Source organism: Setaria italica, chromosome II (assembly GCF_000263155.2).
Source record: "Setaria italica strain Yugu1 chromosome II, Setaria_italica_v2.0, whole genome shotgun sequence".
NCBI lineage: Eukaryota > Viridiplantae > Streptophyta > Magnoliopsida > Poales > Poaceae > Setaria > Setaria italica.
This window is the reverse complement of record NC_028451.1, coordinates 40,767,748-40,787,114: the sequence shown is the minus strand read 5'-3', so window position 1 is coordinate 40,787,114 and position 19,367 is coordinate 40,767,748. Positions and strand designations below refer to the sequence as shown.

At 40.7% G+C, this 19,367-nt stretch overlaps 3 protein-coding genes across 3 annotated transcripts; 2 read left to right on the top strand and 1 right to left on the bottom strand.

Annotated features, from left to right (window-relative positions):
• The first annotated feature begins 4,340 nt into the window (after window positions 1–4,340).
• LOC101774017 (glutathione S-transferase T3-like) lies at window positions 4,341–5,006 on the top strand. The gene has a single exon (XM_012843733.1). The coding sequence runs from the start codon at window positions 4,341–4,343 to the stop codon at window positions 5,004–5,006; it is 666 nt and encodes a 221-aa protein (XP_012699187.1).
• Window positions 5,007–6,008: 1,002 nt separating this feature from the next.
• Window positions 6,009–7,080, bottom strand: LOC101773609. Its single transcript, XM_004959627.1, has 3 exons — window positions 6,797–7,080; window positions 6,397–6,722; window positions 6,009–6,253 (listed from the first exon to the last, which is right to left on the bottom strand). Exons 1-3 carry the CDS (start codon window positions 7,078–7,080, stop codon window positions 6,009–6,011), a joined length of 855 nt encoding a protein of 284 aa, XP_004959684.1.
• Window positions 7,081–9,741: 2,661 nt separating this feature from the next.
• Window positions 9,742–19,303, top strand: LOC101774253 (calmodulin-binding transcription activator 6). Its single transcript, XM_004957670.4, has 13 exons — window positions 9,742–9,912; window positions 10,553–10,678; window positions 11,717–11,832; window positions 11,930–12,018; window positions 12,833–12,878; window positions 14,230–14,416; window positions 14,693–14,776; window positions 14,865–14,950; window positions 15,432–15,812; window positions 16,139–16,809; window positions 17,586–18,138; window positions 18,313–18,624; window positions 18,976–19,303. The coding sequence occupies exons 1-13, from the start codon at window positions 9,843–9,845 to the stop codon at window positions 18,994–18,996; spliced, it is 2,742 nt and encodes a 913-aa protein (XP_004957727.1). The 5' UTR covers window positions 9,742–9,842; the 3' UTR covers window positions 18,997–19,303.
• Window positions 19,304–19,367: the final 64 nt, after the last annotated feature.

Below are 19,367 nucleotides of genomic sequence, written 5' to 3'. Positions count from 1 at the left end.
GGTCGGGAGCCGCCAACATAGACAAATTGCGCGTTGCCCTGCATGCTAGAGCAGCTTGTTTGCCGACAGTTTGTTTCGCACCCAATGGATATGTTCCAAAGAGTTCCTTAGAGATGCTTGGGCATAGCCACTCTTGGCCGTGTATGTTGTGGCATCACTCTGTTCCTACTTTAGGGGGTGTTTGGAAACACCCTGTTAAAGTTTAACACCTGTCACATCGGATGTTTGGATGCTAATTAGGAGTACTAAATATAAACTAATTACAAAACTAATTGCATAGATGGAGTATAATTCGCAAGACGAATCTATTAAGCCTAATTAGTCCATGATTTGACAATGTGGTGCTACAGTAACCATTTGCTAATGATGGATTAATTAGGCTTAATAGATTCGTCTCGCGAATTAGCACAAGGTTCTGCAATTAGTTTTATAATTAGATCATGTTTAGTCCTCCTAATTAGCATCCGAACATCCGATGTGACACTGTTAAAGTTTAGCACCTCATATCCAAACAGCCCCTTAGTGTTGCAGATTGGGACAACGATTTGACTGCTGTTTAGCTCCCAAACAGAAAAGGGGAAAAGCAAATGAAACAGATGGCACCATGCTCCATGCATGTCTTCTACATCTTCTACACTTAGTGTGTCAACTGTTGAGGTTGTTCCAGCTATGCATCTCGCCGTGTCAACCGCACCACGTGGAGGTACAAACTCGGGGAAGCATCACGTAGTGCAGGCTGTTTCAGCTAACCTGCCCACAAAAGCCGCAGCAGCAGCATTGTCATCTTTGGCATGTGGATGGGTTAGGGTTTATGCGAGTCAAGCAAAAAAGGTGCATCCCTTTGGACAAGTCTGATTTGTCTTAAACTTGACTTCCCATGTACATTTGAATCTTTTATCTAGTTTCTAAATAGACATTTAGTTTGGTTTTTAATTTGTTGTTTACAGAGCACTTGAATTTCCCGGGATGAACCAAATGAAAATGTTTCCAGAGCACTTTGAGCACAAAACCTCCATTTCCATGCAATTTTCCATCAAGAAATGGCAACCTTGTCTTTATTTTTTTATTTTAAAAAAGAGGGCAAACTTGAACAACAAGCGAAATATATGGACCCCGTTAAACTCACACTCACTCCAGCATGCTCAGCTGATTTATGAAAAAGTGCATCAACCTTAAGAATATGATATCTGAGTATATCGGTACATGGATGTTACAAAAACATTGCACGCAGCTATAATTATAGCCGGCGGTTGTGGCCTTTTATTTTATAGACTGCAGATGCACTTGTTGGCATATTCTATGTTGCACAAAATCTGAACCACCACCTATATATCAAACTAAATCATTCTAATTTAATTCTTCTTTTTCTTATTCTCTCTACCTAACTTCTGGTTATGCGGTTTCTTTTAACTTGAGAGGGCAATGATTTTCTTTGTAAGAACTCCCTGTCATCTGAAATCATGCTCTCCACTTAGTATTGGTTGATTACTAATAACTTTGCTTAATTGAGTGATCATTTGCAGTTAGACAAGCACAAGCATGTCCCTGTCCCATACGCCACCTAGCAATGCAACAACTTCATTTGTTAGCAGGCCATGGGAGTCCGCTAGCTTGCAGTATTACTGAACACGTGTAGACGAATTGGGAGCTAGCTTATTCTTTTATTTTCTTGAAGATAAAAAAATGGTCCAAGCACGTTACCAGGTAGACCGTGCAATTGTCTACGGATGAGATCATTAGTGTTCTCATAAATTAAGCTACTGATCTGCTGCTACATTATGTAGTAAAGAATCGATATGGTCCAATATTTTTGTCTTGATTTGGAATTTGATAGTTTTGATTCTGCTGACAATATTTCTAGCCAGCTGGCCTTTTTATTGTTAGCTGCTTGTTGGGCTCTGGTAATCATCAACTAACCGAGAAAATGTGAGAAGGTTTTGCTAACAATTACAAGTCAAATTAATAAAAGTGGACAGATGAGTTGCACGCTAAACTAGTGTAGTACATGGAACTAAACTTATAAACTCTTAATTTTTTTATTTTTTTTTGAGGATTGTGTAAATAAACCCTTTAGTTGTGTTCTACTTGAGCATGCATGCCTAAAGTGAAAGTTACTGTTGGCACAAGTCGGCTGATTTGTTCATCCATGCAATGCTTTTAAATTGATCAAACCCTGGCAATGCTTTTAATCAGTAAGTACACGACAATTTTGCAAGAGAATAAAGAGCACGGTACAATTTTCCTACGAATAAAGAGCACAGCACTCGCGGCAAGATCGGTTTCAGACAGAATTCAGTAGACGCGGTCCCATTTCTGGTTTACTGCAGTTGCTATCGTATCGTTGTCTCGCCACCCTAGGCCGAAGAAATCTTTGGGAGGTCGTGATCACACGCCGAATGCTGGTACCGTTACCACCAGGGTGTGGCACCTGACAACACGGTCTATGAAGTTTGGCAGTAGTAGGCTCCGCCGCCCTACTCGTTTATTTCCAGCTAGCGCTCCAATAATTCCACACGTGCATGGAACCATTCAGTTTCTACATGTAGGACGGCCAACTTGATAAACAAAATGGTAGAAGATCTATCTTTCAATAACTAAAAAGAAAAATGCGCGTTCAAAGTTGAATCATGTTTGGTATGTCACACAAAATCTGATCGTGTTAAGAACCTAAAACAACTGATAGCTAGCTACAATTGAAAAGGGAATGTAAAATCTCCGAACTATCAAACTAACTATTTTTAATTTGTTTTCCTTCTCTCTACCAAACTTACAGTACTGATTATGCATGGTTTTTTTAACCTCAGAGAGCAATGATTTTTTAAATAAAAAAACAGAAACCACCAGGCATCAACTCATGCTCTCCACTTGGTATTATGGTTGATCACTGATTTTGTTGCTTAATTTTCACTGGCCATTTGTAGTTAGACAAAACAAACAAGTCACTGTCCCATGCCGTCGTCTGCTGAACGCAACTTGAGCTCATTTTTTTTAAGAAAAGAAGAAATTGGCAAAGACGTTCAATTCAGAAGATGCTGGCACGTCACCACATAGACCGGTAGACTGCCACTGTCTACGGATCAGTAGCGATCGCTAACACTGTCGTAAAATAAGCTCTCTGTACTCTACGCTCCACCAATATACTTGTACATACATGTACCTAGTCAAATCGATACTGGTTGATAGTTTGGCCTTGATTTTGTAAGTTTTTTTTATGAAGGTCAACATTTCTCCCTATTACTTGCTTAATTTGTTGGCTCTGGTAATCAGCTGAGAAACGAACATCGGGCTGAAATGAACATTTCTATGCAGGAGCGGTGACCCAGTTCCAGCACTGTCGCTGAAAGCTATGGTTGTCCTTGTTGTAGCAGATATATTCTATTTAATTTATTTGTGCACGGTCTGGACTCAGGAAGCATATCCATGTCAGACTAAGTGCAACAATACCCTCTACACCATCCTGAACCTGTAAAATAGGGGATTCCTCCGCTTGGACCGACTGCAGCGGCATCCGGTAAAGCAGCCGCCATCTTCCAGGGGTGGCCGGACCTCCGCCAAATCTCGGGGGTGGCCGAACCTCCGCCAAACTCGTGTCCGCTGCCTCCCCGGCGCCGTCGACGTCGCCCAAGTCCTCACCACGCGATCCGCTGCCGGCTCCGTCACCCGAGCCTTCGCCGCACGATCCGCTGCCGGCGCCATCGCCCGAGCTCTCGCTGCTCGATCCGCTGCCGGCGCTCGTGCCTGAGTCCTCGCCGCACGATCCACATCTGTTGCCAGCTCACGAGCCATCGTCGCAGAATCCTCTGCGTCCGTGGCTGCAGCGGTGAACCTGGAGAGCGTGGGATCCACGTACCCAGCCACCTCAAGGTAAAATTTTTCCCACACCACACTGTTCCTCAATTCGACTGTTAATCCAAATTTGTTTCATAGTGCTTTGTTGTCCTATCTCAGCTACGAGAGCCATAGTTTCATAGTGGGTTTGGCTTGAATCTATTTGGTAAATGCCTGACAAAGGTAAAACCAAATCTTTCAAGTATATGTGCAGTCAGTTTTAACATTCTTGTAGTTCTCTGCAGAAACTACAAGAAAATTCCTGCATCATGAAAGAAGAGAACTAATAGAACTACGTATACTTGTACACCTAATGTATTCTCTATACTAATGGTTCTTTTTGATCAAGCTATAATTCCATGGACCCTTTACTGTACATCCAACTAGACTGTACTTGTTTTATATATACACTAATTCATCCCTGCAATACTTGTTTATGTGCATATTATTTTTTTATTCAGCTGCTGTCTCACTATATATCTTGAATGCATGTTTCTTTGCAAAAATGTAGGATGGATGATTATATTAATACCTTCAACGATGCATCAGTTGGTATTTCTGGAGAAGATCTTGTTGATGCAGCACAGAGTGTTGGTTGTGGAGGATATTCTGATTCTTCCATGAGTACCTCTGCTACCCCACCCCCTGGACGGCGCAAGGTGGCGGCAACTAGGAACAAGCAGACCAACTTCTCAGCATATGAAGATAATATGCTTTGCAAATCTTGGCTGGAGATCAGCTGCGATCCTATCATCAACACCGGCCAGACGAGGGAATCCTTTTGGGTTCGTGTGGTCAACAGATACAACTCAAAATGCAACACCTATCCAGAGAGGACACAGAAATCAATTACGAGTCGTTGGGATCACATCAAGGCCGAAGTGAGCAAATTCTCTGGATACATGGCTGAGATGATTCGCTCCAATCCTAGTGGCATGTTGGATACAGATAAGTCTGTGGCTGCTGCTGCTGATTTTGTAGCCATAGAAAAATATAATTTCACCCTCATGCACTGTTGGCAAATCTTGAAGGATGAGCCCAAATGGATGGAGCTCAAAAGAAAAATGGACACCCCTCAAAATAGTGCTTCCAGGGAAAATGTCCTCACCAGTGAACAACGCAACATTTTGGATCTTGATCCTGATGATTCCTCACCAGCTAGCTCGACAGGAAAATGACCCATGGGCAAGGATGCAGCAAAAGCGGCTAAGAAGAAAGCTGCTGCTGCGTCATCTGAGTATGTGTCCAAGATGCATGACCTCTCAGTTCAAAAGATTGAATTATTCAAGGAATCAGAGGTTGAGTGAAAGGCCTAGCTTGATGAAATTGTTACTCTAGAGAAAGTGAAGGTAGAGGAGGCTCACGAACATCGCAAGATGATGTTGGAGCTAGAGAGAGAAAGGTTAGCTATGGATAAGCAACGGCTTAAGATGGAGCCTGAAAAGAAGGAGAAGGAAGAGGACGAGCGCATTCTGGCCATTAACCTTGATCAATGTCAACCCATGCAACGTCTTTACTATCAAGCTTTACAAGAAGAGATCATTCTGAAGTTGCAGTCCCAACGTCATGGTCTGAGTCAGTGATGCATCTGTCTGTGTTTATGTAATTATGTAGTGTTGTTAGATTCTTATTGTGAAACTGTTGGTGAAAACTGTCAGGTTCTTATGTAATAATATTGGAGAATGAGATGAAACTTTGTTGTTTGAGGGTGCAACAATATTATTAGGTTCATCAAGGAGAGAACACTGGAATTTTGTAGGGGTAATCTGATTTGTTTTCTTTGGATGAATAACTAGCCACTTGTATATGTCATTCGGAGAAACAGCTGGTTTGTTCAGGGATCTGCTAGTTTGATGTTGCCTATTGTGGAGCTGCACGGAAACAACATTCAGTTTCAATTCTCAAATTCTCAAATTACACAGAATAAGGTCTCAATTCTCAAGGATTCTTTTTCACTTAAATAGAATAAGGCCTCAATTCTCAAATACAATCAATATGACTGATACGAAAAAAAATTATTTTACATTCTGATGGCACAAATTGAACAACAATAAAATCTAGGTTGAATCATATCGCATCCAGTTGTGCTCAATAAGATCCTTTTGAAGCTGAAGATGGAGAGCTTGGTCACGCAACTTATGATGTGCTGCTACAAATGCTTCCCGTTCTTGATTTTCCCTTCATGGAGTTGCTGGGGTGCTAATGTTGTCGAAGTTGGTATTGATGGCCTTAGACTTCTCATCCTCCACAATCATATTATGCATTATAATACAAGCGGTCATAATATCAGAAAGACGCTCCCTGTCAAAAGGATATATGTCATATGTCCGCCCATTAACAGTGAACTGAACAAGAGGTGTCTCTCCTCGGATATATGCTGAGAAAATAGGTGACCTTTGCAGTACGTTGATATCGTTGCAGCTGCCTGGAAGGCCAAAGTAGGCATGCCATATCCATAGATCATGAGATACTACAGCCTCCAAGATCATGGACGGGTGAACATGCCCTTCCAAGCAGTAGGGCAGTTCCGCCACTCCCAATGCATACAATCTATGCTACCAAGCATACCTGGGAAACCATGATTCTCACCCACTTGCAGTAGATGAGCCACATCGACAGGGGTTGGAGAACGGATGTATTCCTTCCCAAAGGCAACTATAACAGCACTGCAGAAATGGTAAAGAGCCTCATGAGCAGTTGACTTGCCAATTTGCACATACTCATCAACGGCGTCTGCTGGCAAACCATACGCAAGTATGCGAATTGCGGCTACCACCTTCTGCAAAGCACTCAATCCTAACAACCCAGTACAATTCTCACGTTGCTGGAAGTATCTATCCACAGACTTAACTGTATTAAGAATGCGGATGAACACGTGACGCTTCATACGGAACCTGCAAGTTTGAAAATGTAAGCAATAGACACATATTGACAGAAAGACAAAAATTTGATATGCCATGTTCTATACCTTCTACGAAATTGTCCAGGGGTGTACATAGGGTTGTCAGCAAAGTAATGGCGTATGATCCTTGCCTCTCCATTAGCATGGTCTCTGGGGACAAGTCGTCTCACATGTGTTGAGCGGTGGAAGGAGCTCTTTGCATCAATGGTTGCCACCATAGTGTCCATCTCTTCATCGTCGTCATAAAGCAACTCATAATTCGACTTATCCTCTGCAATCAAGTACTGAAGCAATGTACAATCAAGTACTGAAGCAATGTACAGCCGCACAGATTGGCGGGGGAGATTCATGGTGCACAAGATTGACCAGATTTGTCTCCAGCACTGAATCGACAAGCAGAGTTCAGAGTTAAGAGTTCAGACAATGGACCATTTTATAAAGAAGAACAAATCCGAGTCAGCAGCTACCTTTGTAACCTCATGCAGCAGAAGGGGCGCGCACAGCTGCAAGGAGCAGGCCAAGAACGCGGGGCGGCGACGGTGGCAACGTGCGCATGCCTGGCCGCGTGGAAGGCGTGGAGGCAGGGGAGGTGCGTGCGTGGCGGCCGCAGCGACGTGCGCGTGCGGAGGGCCGCGTGGAAGGCGTGGAGGCAGGGGAGGTGCGTGCGCGCGCAGATGCAAGGGAGGTGCGAGCGCGCGTAGGTGCAGAGGAGCAGCAGGTCGACGACGCGGGCGGCGGTGGCAGCGAGCGCGGCGAGGCAAAGGCCACAATAGCGGCGGATGGAGGATGAAATAGAGGTTACTGTTGCAGGATAGAGTAATTTAAGGGGGTCAAATTTTTTACAGGACTATTGGAATATTCTTTTAGAGGATGATTTATTGGAGTATTGTTGCGGTTAGTCTTATTGTAAACTGTTCTTGTCGTCGCGAGAGTAACACAGTAGTGCACTATAAGTATCCGTTAAAACATGATATATCTGTGTCCGATTCGCTTTTAATATTTTTAATGTGGTAGTTTAAATGGATATGTTTGAATTCCTTTTTATTATTATCCGAATTCTTATTTGTATTCGAAATAAATGTGGATATGGATGGATATCCGATATTGTCCGTATAGTATAATCACTTCTCTATATCATGCACTGATTTATTTTTGAAACTAAAATATATTTATTGATTTAAATTACTTCAAAATATTTTATTATAGTTGTTTAATATTTTTATAAACTTTATTTAACTATTAATGTTCTTTATTATAATAGCTTTATTAAAAAAATTTAATGAATAATTTTTTTAGATGTGTTATAGTTGATCCATATACATACATATGATTTAATGTTTAATGATGATTTTGTTCTCCCACAATTATTAATAAAGCCAATGGATACTTGTTAATTGTTATCACCCAAAATAAGTGGATAGTAATTCAAGTTCGAGCTATCCATTTTGCATTTGCATTCAATTCGAATTCATATGATAGTAAAAATGTACCAGGTTCTTTGATATCAACGATAAGTGTGTTAGGCTGGTAGCTAGATTGTCATCAAATCGTGCATCTTTTGTTTCCAGACTGATTTGCGTAGGCATAATCATGCCAACCCGAAGCACTGATTGTCGTCTGCCCTTGTCATGTCAGTAAATATATTATTGCCTAGGTCTTGTTTAGTTGCCAAAATTTGGAGTGCCAAAATTATCGAATTAGCACTGTAGCGTTTCGTTTGTATTTGTGAATTATTATCCAAACATTGACTAATTAGGCTCAAAAGATTCATCTCGCAAAGTACAACAAAACTGTGCAATTAGTTTTTTATTTCGTCTACATTTAGTACTCCATGCATGTACCGCAATTTTGATGTGACGGGAAATCTTCTTTTTGCATAGTGCTAAAGTTGGGAGTTGGTGGTGAGGGTCTAATATATCCCTCGTCAAATCAATCTGTTCCATCGATGAAATTCAACAATATTTATTGTGATCTTTGTTCGCAACAATTATTAGGCCAGTTTTTTTATCATAACCATTGCCATGGTCAAAAGGGTGGGTTCTATTCCGTTTTTGCCACTAAGTTTGAAAAAAAATGTTCTTATTTTTCTTAGACTCAGTTTTTTTTATTGTCAATGGAGTCTCTCGCTGAAGTGTGTGGGGCTAGACACAAAATCACGTGAGATGAATGACTTGGTTAGTGGGAAAAAATACAAAACACCCTTATTTACAAAACAAAACTCCACTAAAAGTGAATTAGGTAGATAACAGCCGCAATTTGCTTTCCCAAGGGTTATTAGTCATCTACGGTACTCCATTTCGACAAACTTCATCTTTTTATCATATATCTATTCTCTTATTTTGTGTCTTTATGATGCGGGTGATATATAATAAATAGACATTTATGAGGACATATACAATATACACATATATTTATATTTCTTCTAAGCAAGGGGCTAATAGATTGGTATTCTCTTTGGAGCAAAATTAAACTGAAAGGAGTCTAAAACAATAAAGTTGCAAAATAATAAAAAAACGTGTGCTACTTGATAAATTTGTAATAGAGATGTCAAGCAACGAAACACACTCTTAAGTCATACTAATCAATACATGTACAAAGCTTCCCCAGCTGACTTCGGTCAAAATACATGTACAAAGCTCTGCCCTTTAAGGAATTCTGTAATGTGTTTCGTACACGTACAATTATTGCTTTAAAAAGAGGAAATAACCTAAAAACCCTATTTGTGCACATATTTGAGAAGCTGGCAAGTGGGCCATCCACAAGCTAGTGAGCCCGTGATCTATTGTGCCAACTGCCAGATCATATGCTATCACCAAAAAGCCAATCGATGCCAAGCATGCACCCAACCACCCACTACTCCTCCGCTGACACGTGGGTCCCACAGCCTTGTGACTGCGTGTGGGCCCACACAGGGTAGCAAAAAATTGTTTATTAATTTCTTATGGTTATCGCCTGTACTTTTCCTTTTGGTGAAAATTTCCCTCCCCTTTATGACTTTTCTCGCGATTTTCTGAAGTCTCCTTCCTTCCTCGTCGTCTTCTCCCCCGCGGTGAGAGCGAGAGACACAGCGCGTAGGAGGAGAGTGTGTGGAAGCAGCAGCGAGCACGCGGCCATGGCGGGCGGCGCCGGCGCGCGGGACCCGCTCGTCGCCTCCGAGATCCACGGCTTCCTCACCTGCGCAGGTCGACTCGCGCTGCCCCCCGCTCGAGCGCGGGTTTTCTGTTCACCCCTCGCCTCCCTTTTTCTTCTTCTTCTATTATTACTATTTTCCGTACTGTCTGGTGCTGCGATTCCGATGTTCTGGGTTTATGTGTCTTTCCTTCGACGCGGTTCGATTGAGCTCTGGGGCTGGTTTCGTCTGACGCCTGGCACCTGTGGGTTTTCGGGGCTCTTCGAAGTTCTAAGTGTTGCAGCTGCTCACGCGTTTCCCCATTTCGGGCTGTATGGGTTTTTCTGTTGGGCGTTGGCGATGATTTGAGCTGTTTTTCAGTCTTGTCGCTTGATTGGAATAGCAGTATTTATGTGATTCTGTTGGAAATTGATCGAATGCGTTGTGGGCGTTTGGCTGCTCATTTTTATCAGTTCACCCATCACCTGGTTCTTTCGGTTTCGTTCCCCAAATTTGGTCTGCCCAGTTTAACGTCTTCGCGATTAGCTTAAGTTTGGTGATTTGGCAGCTCTTGTTATTTGGTTGCTCAATGTCGATAACAGCAATTTATGTTGACTTCTTTCCAATCATGTACTCTTCAAAGACGGAAGCTTTGTGCTGCTTCTAGCACTAAATTTTTGCTTGTGTATGTTGCCTTGGTGGCCGGTGGACAGACTTGAACTTTGACAAGCTGATGGCAGAGGCGGGAACACGCTGGTTCCGGCCCAATGAGATCTACGCAGTGCTGGCCAACCATGCGAGGTTCAAGGTCCATGCACAGCCCATCGACAAGCCAGCGAGTATGTGTTCTTCATTCACCATGAAACCCTGACCTTGCTGCACTCTGCACCTGTGATTGTTTAGTTTCTGTAACTGAATTCATGACAAGTGTGAATAAGAGGGAACATATAACCGAAGTGTGCATGCATGTGTGAAGTACCATGTATAAGATGGTTGTGTTCTTTGAGCTTCTGAGGTTGAATAATTTGATTCGTGTGTGTGGAATAAATAGTAGTAGTTATCCTTCAGTTCAAGGCCACATGGTTTGTTGTTTGGAGAGGTACTGCAGTGGCAGATTGGAGATTGTAATTCGGTGCGATCTAGTGCTAGTATTTACATGAGAAGAGATGAATGAATGCACATTTGGTTTTTGTCGTACGAGATAGACCTACATCATTGACTTCAATCACTCTTTTTCTGAAATTGTTTGCGCACAGGAGCCATGTTTTAATTATTAAATGATTTCTTCCGTTCTGTTTGATAATCTTCTGCCTTTATTTTTGCAGCTATGCATCTGATTCTTGTGCATGTCTTTATGTGCTTTTGTTTCTACTCTTCAAATCATATCTGGGATCATAATGGATCAAACATACGCTGAAATGAACATGTTTTTTTATGGTATTGGTTTTAAATCCAAGATTAATTTTACTTGCTATGAATTTTTTCTTTGGTGCTATGTCATTTGTTGTGAAAACACTTCTACTTATTCACATTGACATTGGTCTTTCATTTGCTTACTTTTTCCATGAATTTGCAGCTACTAGACACTAAAACACATTTTCGCTGCTAAGTTATCACTGTAACTTGCATGATCTTCTATAACAACATTGATTGCATGGGGGAATAATTTTATCCTTTTGTGCTCTTGTATCATATTTCTCGCCACCATTATTCCTGTGTTAAGTTATCCCTGCATCTGTGTACATCTGGTTGCACTACCTTTAGACAGTGTCTACATCTTTAAGTCTTGTATTATTCTTCTAGACCCACCGTATTTCTAACAGAAAATTTGTTTGTCATTCCAAACTACCAACAGTTGTAACTTTCTTTTCAATCAGGTGGTACTGTTGTTCTATATGATCGTAAAGTTGTCCGAAACTTCCGTAAAGATGGCCATAATTGGAAGAAAAAGAAGGATGGAAAGACTGTCCAAGAAGCCCATGAAAAATTAAAGGTAGTTTGTGCAAATAACTGAAATTGGTTGCTTCCGTATTGTTAAATTTATTATTCTAGTACTCCCACCGTTATTGGTGGTTTGTCTTATTTTGTAGATTGGCAATGAAGAAAAGGTTCATGTGTATTATGCTCGAGGAGAGGATGATCCAAATTTCTTTCGTAGATGCTACTGGTTGCTTGACAAGTAAGATTTCAACCCCAGCTTGCAGGATTATGCTTATACCAATGAACCTGAGAAATGATCGACAGCTCGGTTGCTAGAGCCTCCAGTTGGGAGGCCGCCCACCCAGGCTCGAACCTGGGTGCTCACATGTCATTTGAGTACCCCTAAAGGGTTTGGTGATCCCCTCTCTTAAGATGAACGCAGGGGGATCTCTTCTTCCCGTGGTCGAGTTTCTTTAACCACAAAACCATATCTTATGTCCTATTGTCCTGTATACGAGCAATCTGATAATTTTTTTCTCATTCTCTTAAGCTAAAAAATAGTTTCATACTAGAACTAGGGTGCTAGTCCGCGGACATCAAGAATTAGCTTTATGCAACAGAATCGATATTTTAGTTTGGTGCTTCATGCCTCTTGCCCATATGCAGACTTGAAACATCCGCAAGGACTGCGTGGTAAATAAAATAAGTAAATCCAATATCATGAATCGGAAGAAAAGGAAAAGGCCCGACATTGCTTAACTTGGCAAGCCAGAGCACAAAGTTGTAGATTAATCAGATAAATACCAGTATATTTAGATGGATAACTCGGCTAGTTCATGAAAATGCATGTTGTTGTCACATTATGTTCACTTGAGTGGAATAGCTCTGAAAGAAGACAGTTTTGTTGAAGGATTACATAGTATGAAGTTTATGGTGGCATAAATTTCCTTATATTATTCCACCACAACTATTACTTGAGAATCTTTTGCATTGGATGTCTCAGATGCAAACTTGGATACAAATGGCATGCAAGTTTTTGTTGCTGACACTATTCTTGGCTGTTTCTTATTCAGAGAGTTGGAGCGCATAGTTCTTGTGCATTATCGTCAAACATCTGAGGTTCAGTTCGTTCTTTCTCTACTCATATCTTGTTTCTGTTTTGTAATAAATATTTCTTCTGATTGGGTTAATGAAAGTTGAATTTTTGTGTAGTAAATCAGTAATGCTCCTGAGTTGTAATATGACTTTTCATTGAACATGTGGATTTTGTTAAAAGAAGATGTACTTGTTAGGATATTGTGGAATAAATCTCATAACCTCCTCAAGTATTGATGTTTGACTGCTGAACCCCCTGAACTATAAAACTAACAAAGTAACAAGTTATTGAGCCACTCAAACTATTCAAACCCATCTAAATAACTCCCTAGGTGATTTTGGAGGGCAGTTTTGCAGATGTGGGGTGGTGACGTGGGCAAACTTCCCCTTCACCTCTCTTATATGAACATCGATACTTCAGGGGTTTATGTAGACTCATTCTGGATATTGTTAAGGATGAAGAGAAGGCCTGTTTTAGGAATCGTGTTCTTTGCATTGTTTGCTGTGTTTTTTTGCCTTTTATATTGCCACGTTGTTGAATGTGGATGTGCAACTGCTTCTGTGGTCTGAATAGCTGGGTCTGCGCAGCTTCTCTTGCCTAGAGGTCATAATGTTGCCTTCGGACCTGAAAGGTCCAAAGAGAAGCGGTTAAAGGACTAGGCTAAACTGGAGAATTATCCTGATAATTAGAACTGGAGGCTGGAGTTTTCAAATCTTCATTCACACTGTTCAATAGTAGCGTTACTTCATCCAAAGGCCTTTTAAGGTTGAAAGAAACTTGGGAATTAATTTGATCACTAGCTCTTTTTAACTCAAAACGTTTATTAGAGGAATTAGCTCTTGGGTTGACAAAGCATTATCTGTGAAGAACTTAACTCATATTAAAATTAATTTATCTTCAATCTGGCACATTAGTTGAACCTGGAAAAGAGTCATGAGGATTGCAATGGCTCTTGTCTATATCCTTAGCGTAGTTGGATACAAGTAGCAATAAACCTAAAATGAATAAGGTGCTCTTTTTTCACAAAGACATTTTTTGTTTCTATTGTGCAAGCATTTAGAAAAAAAACTACTTCCTTTGTTCCAAAGTTTAAGGCGATTTAGTTTTGTCCTAGGTCAAACTCCTTTAACATTGACCAAGTTTATAGAAAAATGCACTGACACCTACAACATCAAATTAGTTTCATTAAGTTCACCATAAAATATGTGTTGATAGTGCATTTATTTGGTATTGTAGATCTTAATATATTATCCATAAATTGGTCAAAATTAAAGAAGTTTGACTTAGGACGAAACCATAACATCTTACATTTTGGAACGGAGGGAGTACATGTTTTATTGTGTTCTGTCTGCTAATATATTTTGTACGAAACAGGAAAATGCCATACCACAACCACATATAGAAGCTGAAGTTGCAGAAGTGCCTCCAATCAATATTATTCATTACACATCTCCTCTGACATCAACGGATTCAGTCTCTGCTCGTACTGAGCTATCTTCTTGTGCTGCTGCGGCTGCACCAGAAGAAATTAACTCACATGGTGGCAGAGCGATTTCTTGTGGTGAGACATGCTTAGATCCCAAACATTTCTTAGTTATTAATTATATGTGTCTTCTATGCCAGTTTCCACGTATATAAGCTTTTGAAAATTTTGAATTATGTAAATACAGTTTTTGATAACGAGACCTGCTTTCCTTGTTAGTGTTTAGTTTATGATACTTTCCTGTAGATGCCAAAATGTTAAATCTGCTCTTTTACATATTACAATTCCAACTTGTATATCTTTATTTTTGAGAGGTATACTAATACTACTGTACCTTCTTTGGTGATATTGCAGAAACCGACGATCATGATTCTAGCCTGGAATCGTTTTGGGCAGATCTATTGGAGTCATCTATGAAGAATGATACTTCTGTCCGTGGTGAGTGTTTTTTCTACATAGCCTCAAAAAAAAAAAAATTGGTGTACGCTGTCGTAGAGATTGTAATCCTTCTTATTATATAAAACAGGTGGATCTTTAACACCCAATCAACAGACTAATTATGGGATGATGGATTCTGGAAATAATATCTTCAATACCAATGCCACAAGTAATGTAAGTGAGCTAAGTTTGCCACCATAATTTACGGTGTTTGGATTGCAGTTGTACATGAATGAAAACTTGCACGGAATTATTGCTTCTTCACATTGCTAAATGTGGCACGTAATTTCTGCTTCGTTACTTTTTCCTGAGTTTTTTAAGTGAGCCACAGTAATTACAGATTTTTAAATTGCAACCTATATGGTTTTGAAATCTTGCATGAAATTATTTCTTTGCATTGCGAAATTCACATAACTATGTCCCTCGTTTTGCTTCACTGGTTTAGCTGCTTTACTTTTCTTAGTGCGCTTCAATTGTGGCCTTAATTTGCTTATTCATTTAGCCTCCATTCTTTCTTTCCTTCAGTTAATCGCTGCAGTCTCTACTCAGGAATGGTGTATTTATGCACGGGCGTGGGTTCCGATTGCTTGTTTTCTTCTATTTTTGTTTTATCTGCCATGATGGATTGGATGCATTGCTGTTTCCTTTGTTGCAGGCTATCTTTCCTTCACCAGCTAATGTAGTTTCAGAAGCTTATGCTACCAATCCTGGCCTCAATCAAATATCAGAGAGTTACTATGGAGCTCTGAAACATCAAGCGAACCAGTCTCCATCTCTTTTAACATCAGATCTGGATTCTCAATCAAAGCCACTTGCAAATTCTTTGATGAGAACTCCAGTGGATGGTAACATGCCCAGTTATGCGCCTACTAGGCAGAACAGTCTTGGACTGTGGAAATACTTGGATGATGATATTACAAGTTTAGGGGATAATCCAAGCTCAGCCATACCCACCACTCGACCAGTGAACGACGAAATACCCTTTCACATCATTGAGATCTCCTCAGAATGGGCTTATTGTACAGAGGATACAAAGGTTTTTTTTTTCCTTTCATCCCATACTGTGGAAACTTTCTTGTTTTTTCCCCTCTTCAGTTGCTCAGTTCTCACTGAAAATGTTCTACTTCACCCTCATATGTTACAAACCTCTCAAATCATTGTTTGTTTTATCTATCTACCAGTATCATGTATCTCCTGGTTGGTGGACCAGGGGTGGGGGAGGGGTCTGCAATATACTTATTAAATGTCCTAGAGAGCAATTTACATGCATGCTACCAGGGGTGGGGGAGGGGTGTGAGTTTATCAGTTTATAGATCAATATTCCATCACTCTACAAAAGTATTAATGCTAACTTAATTGTAGGTCCTTGTGGTTGGATACTTCCATGAGAACTACAAACATCTGGCTGGGACCAATCTGTACTGTGTTATTGGCGACCAATGCGTTAACACAGACATTGTCCAAACTGGCGTTTATCGTTTCATGGCTAGACCACATGTGCCTGGACGAGTGAATCTTTATTTGACTTTGGATGGGAAAACTCCAATCAGCAAGGTTTTGAGTTTTGACTACCGTGAAATTCCTGGCAGTTCAGATGATGATGAACCGAAAAAGTCAAAGCTTCAGATGCAGATGAGACTAGCTCGTTTGTTGTTCTCTACAAGCAAGAAAAAGATAGCGCCAAAGTTCCTTGCAGAAGGAAGTAGAGTTTCCAATCTCTTGTCAGCATCAACAGAGAAGGAATGGATGGATATGTTCAAATATGTTACTGATTCTAAAGGCACTAACATTCCTGCTACTGAGGGCTTGCTTGAACTTGTGTTGCGAAATAGATTACAAGAGTGGCTTGTCGAAAAAATAATTGAAGGACAGAAGTCAACAGACCGTGATGATCTAGGACGAGGACCTATACATCTGTGTTCTTTCTTGGGCTATACCTGGGCCATTCGCTTATTTTCTTTGTCGGGATTCTCCTTGGATTTTCGCGATTCTTCTGGTTGGACAGCTCTGCACTGGGCCGCATACTATGGGAGGTATTCTCTATTTTCTGAAATCCCTGACAACTTTACTTTTGCCAACTAACATGAACATAAAAAAATTGAAGAAAATAATGATTTCTTGTATGAGTTCTGGCAACTGGGGTGTGTTTATCACTTTGTTTTTTCTCGAACACGCAAGAGAGCTGTGTATCTTTATATTATAGAGAAACAGGAAAGAGTCCCATACAAAGCAACCTCTTTACCTCTTCTCGGAGATAACAGAAGGTTGCAAACTAACACAAAAAACTTATCACATTTTGTATAAATATAAGATGACCCAACCTTACTACTCACACTATGCCCTCTTCACAACCGGAAAATAACTCCTGGAGTTTATGAGCACCAGCGAAACATCAGAGCCTCAACTCCTCTTCGAAGAAGTGCTGTGCAGTCGGTAGAGAAGGAGCTGCACGTGACAACATGAAAGGGTGGAAAGAAATCATGTCTTGTATGAGTTCTTGCACCTTGGATGTTGTTATATATTATAGAAATCAAACTTAGTTAGAAGTAAGAACTTATAAGAAACCATACCAGTTGGTAGAAAAATATGGACCAAATTTTATTTTCAAAATCTGCTAAGTTACGAATGTCTGAATTAAGTGGATCTCAAAAACTGTGTTTTCTATTAATGGACATCTGATTGACCTTCATGGAGGATACTATCGTAATAGACAGTATGTTAACTCAGGCACATTTTTGTTGGGACCAATTTATCTTTTATATTTTCAAAGTCATTTGGTGCTAACTTATTTTTATGATCCTTTTGTCAGGGAAAAAATGGTTGCTGCTCTTTTGTCTGCTGGAGCAAATCCAAGCTTGGTTACAGATCCTACTCATGATGACCCTGGTGGACACACTGCTGCTGATCTAGCTGCAAGACAAGGTTTTGATGGCTTAGCTGCATATCTTGCTGAGAAAGGGTTGACGGCTCATTTTGAGGCAATGTCGCTGTCCAAGGATAAGCGATCAACATCAAGGACACAATCAATAAAACAACATTCCAAGGAAGTTGAAAACCTTAGTGAACAAGAACTGTGCTTGCGAGAATCTTTAGCAGCCTACCGTAATGCTGCTGATGCTGCTAGCAATATCCAAGCCGCTCTTAGGGAGCGAACTCTTAAGCTTCAAACGAAAGCAATTCAGTTGGCCAATCCTGAGATTGAAGCAGCTACGATAGTTGCTGCTATGAGGATTCAACATGCATTCCGGAACTACAACAGAAAGAAAGAGATGCGAGCTGCCGCACGAATACAAAGTCATTTCCGAACATGGCAGATGAGGAGGAACTTCATAAACATGCGAAGACAAGCTATAAAAATACAAGTAAAGCTCCTGTTATTATTGTGTGTTTTTGTTTACTGCATTTCTTTTTCCCAGGGATTCATTTTGCTTATGTGTTGGCAAGCACCAGATGATGCCACCTGAAAAAATTTGCAACCTGTTATCCTGTATGTATCCCATGTAGCGTATAGTCTAATGATTCAAACATCTGCTCAGGCTGCATACCGAGGTCACCAAGTGAGAAGGCAGTACCGCAAGGTAATATGGTCCGTTGGAGTCGTGGAGAAAGCTATCTTGCGATGGAGGAAGAAGAGAAAAGGCCTGCGTGGCATTGCAACTGGAATGCCAGTAGCAATGGCTACAGATGCAGAAGCAGCAAGCACTGCAGAAGAGGATTACTACCAGGTTGGCCGGCAACAAGCTGAGGACAGGTTTAACAGATCTGTGGTACGTGTCCAAGCTCTGTTCCGTTCTCATCGGGCACAACAGGAGTACCGGAGGATGAAGGTTGCTCATGAGGAGGCCAAGGTAAGGATTTCACCCTTGCTGATACTGACCAACATTTGAAAATGCTTCATTCTATCTAAAACAAAGTTAAGTTCACAGGAAAAAGTGTTTTTGACTTTTACCGTTCTGTGGTTTGCATACCTGCCTACTGTAGTTGTGCTTTTGCTTTTGCTTTCGCAAATGTTCTGAGTAGAGAGAATCTGTTACCTGCTGTCATAAATACACATTCTGGTTCGCAAAATCTGAATCTCCACACAGGATTTCTACCAGGCACTTGCACATTTGATTAACGTTATAAGTACTACCTAGATTTAATTTGTAGACACTACAATAGCTATTTCTTACGCTTGTGCATGTCATTGTATTTTGCAGGTGGAGTTCAGTCAAAAGTAGTTAGGGCTGGCATACATTGTAGGGGTTGCTAGTTCTTCTAATTCTTGTATATTGGAAGGGACAACCGTAGCTTGCTGATGCTGTACATTTTAGGACCATCTGATGCTTGTGGTCAGGTCTGGCAAATGTACCTGCCGTTAGCCTTCTACTCTTGGTGTGCATTTGGCTGGTTTTTAGTTTGGCGAAAATGGCACTGTGCTTTGTAGGCCTGGGTTTTATGTGGATGCTAGTACAAATAAGGTTGTACATGCTAATAATCAATTCCACCTGACTATATCCAGGTGAATTGCAGGCAAAATTTGCAATATGTTGGCCAGTTCTTCCTCTCTTTTTGTTTGATAACGATATTTTTTCCTCACGATCAATGCAAA

Excerpts from the sequence above, each read along its gene's own strand:
- LOC101774253 (XM_004957670.4), top strand. The coding sequence starts at position 9,843 with ATGGCGGGCGGCGCCGGCGCGCGGGACCCGCTCGTCGCCTCCGAGATC. Across the intron at positions 12,019-12,832 it reads TGCTACTGGTTGCTTGACAA|AGAGTTGGAGCGCATAGTTC; the intron begins GTAAGATTTCAA and ends TTTCTTATTCAG. Across the intron at positions 14,417-14,692 it reads TGGCAGAGCGATTTCTTGTG|AAACCGACGATCATGATTCT; the intron begins GTGAGACATGCT and ends GTGATATTGCAG.
- LOC101774017 (XM_012843733.1), top strand. The coding sequence starts at position 4,341 with ATGGATGATTATATTAATACCTTCAACGATGCATCAGTTGGTATTTCT.
- LOC101773609 (XM_004959627.1), bottom strand. The coding sequence starts at position 7,080 with ATGAATCTCCCCCGCCAATCTGTGCGGCTGTACATTGCTTCAGTACTT. Across the intron at positions 6,723-6,796 it reads CCTGGACAATTTCGTAGAAG|GTTCCGTATGAAGCGTCACG; the intron begins GTATAGAACATG and ends TCAAACTTGCAG. Across the intron at positions 6,254-6,396 it reads TGAGAATCATGGTTTCCCAG|GCAGCTGCAACGATATCAAC; the intron begins GTATGCTTGGTA and ends TTGGCCTTCCAG.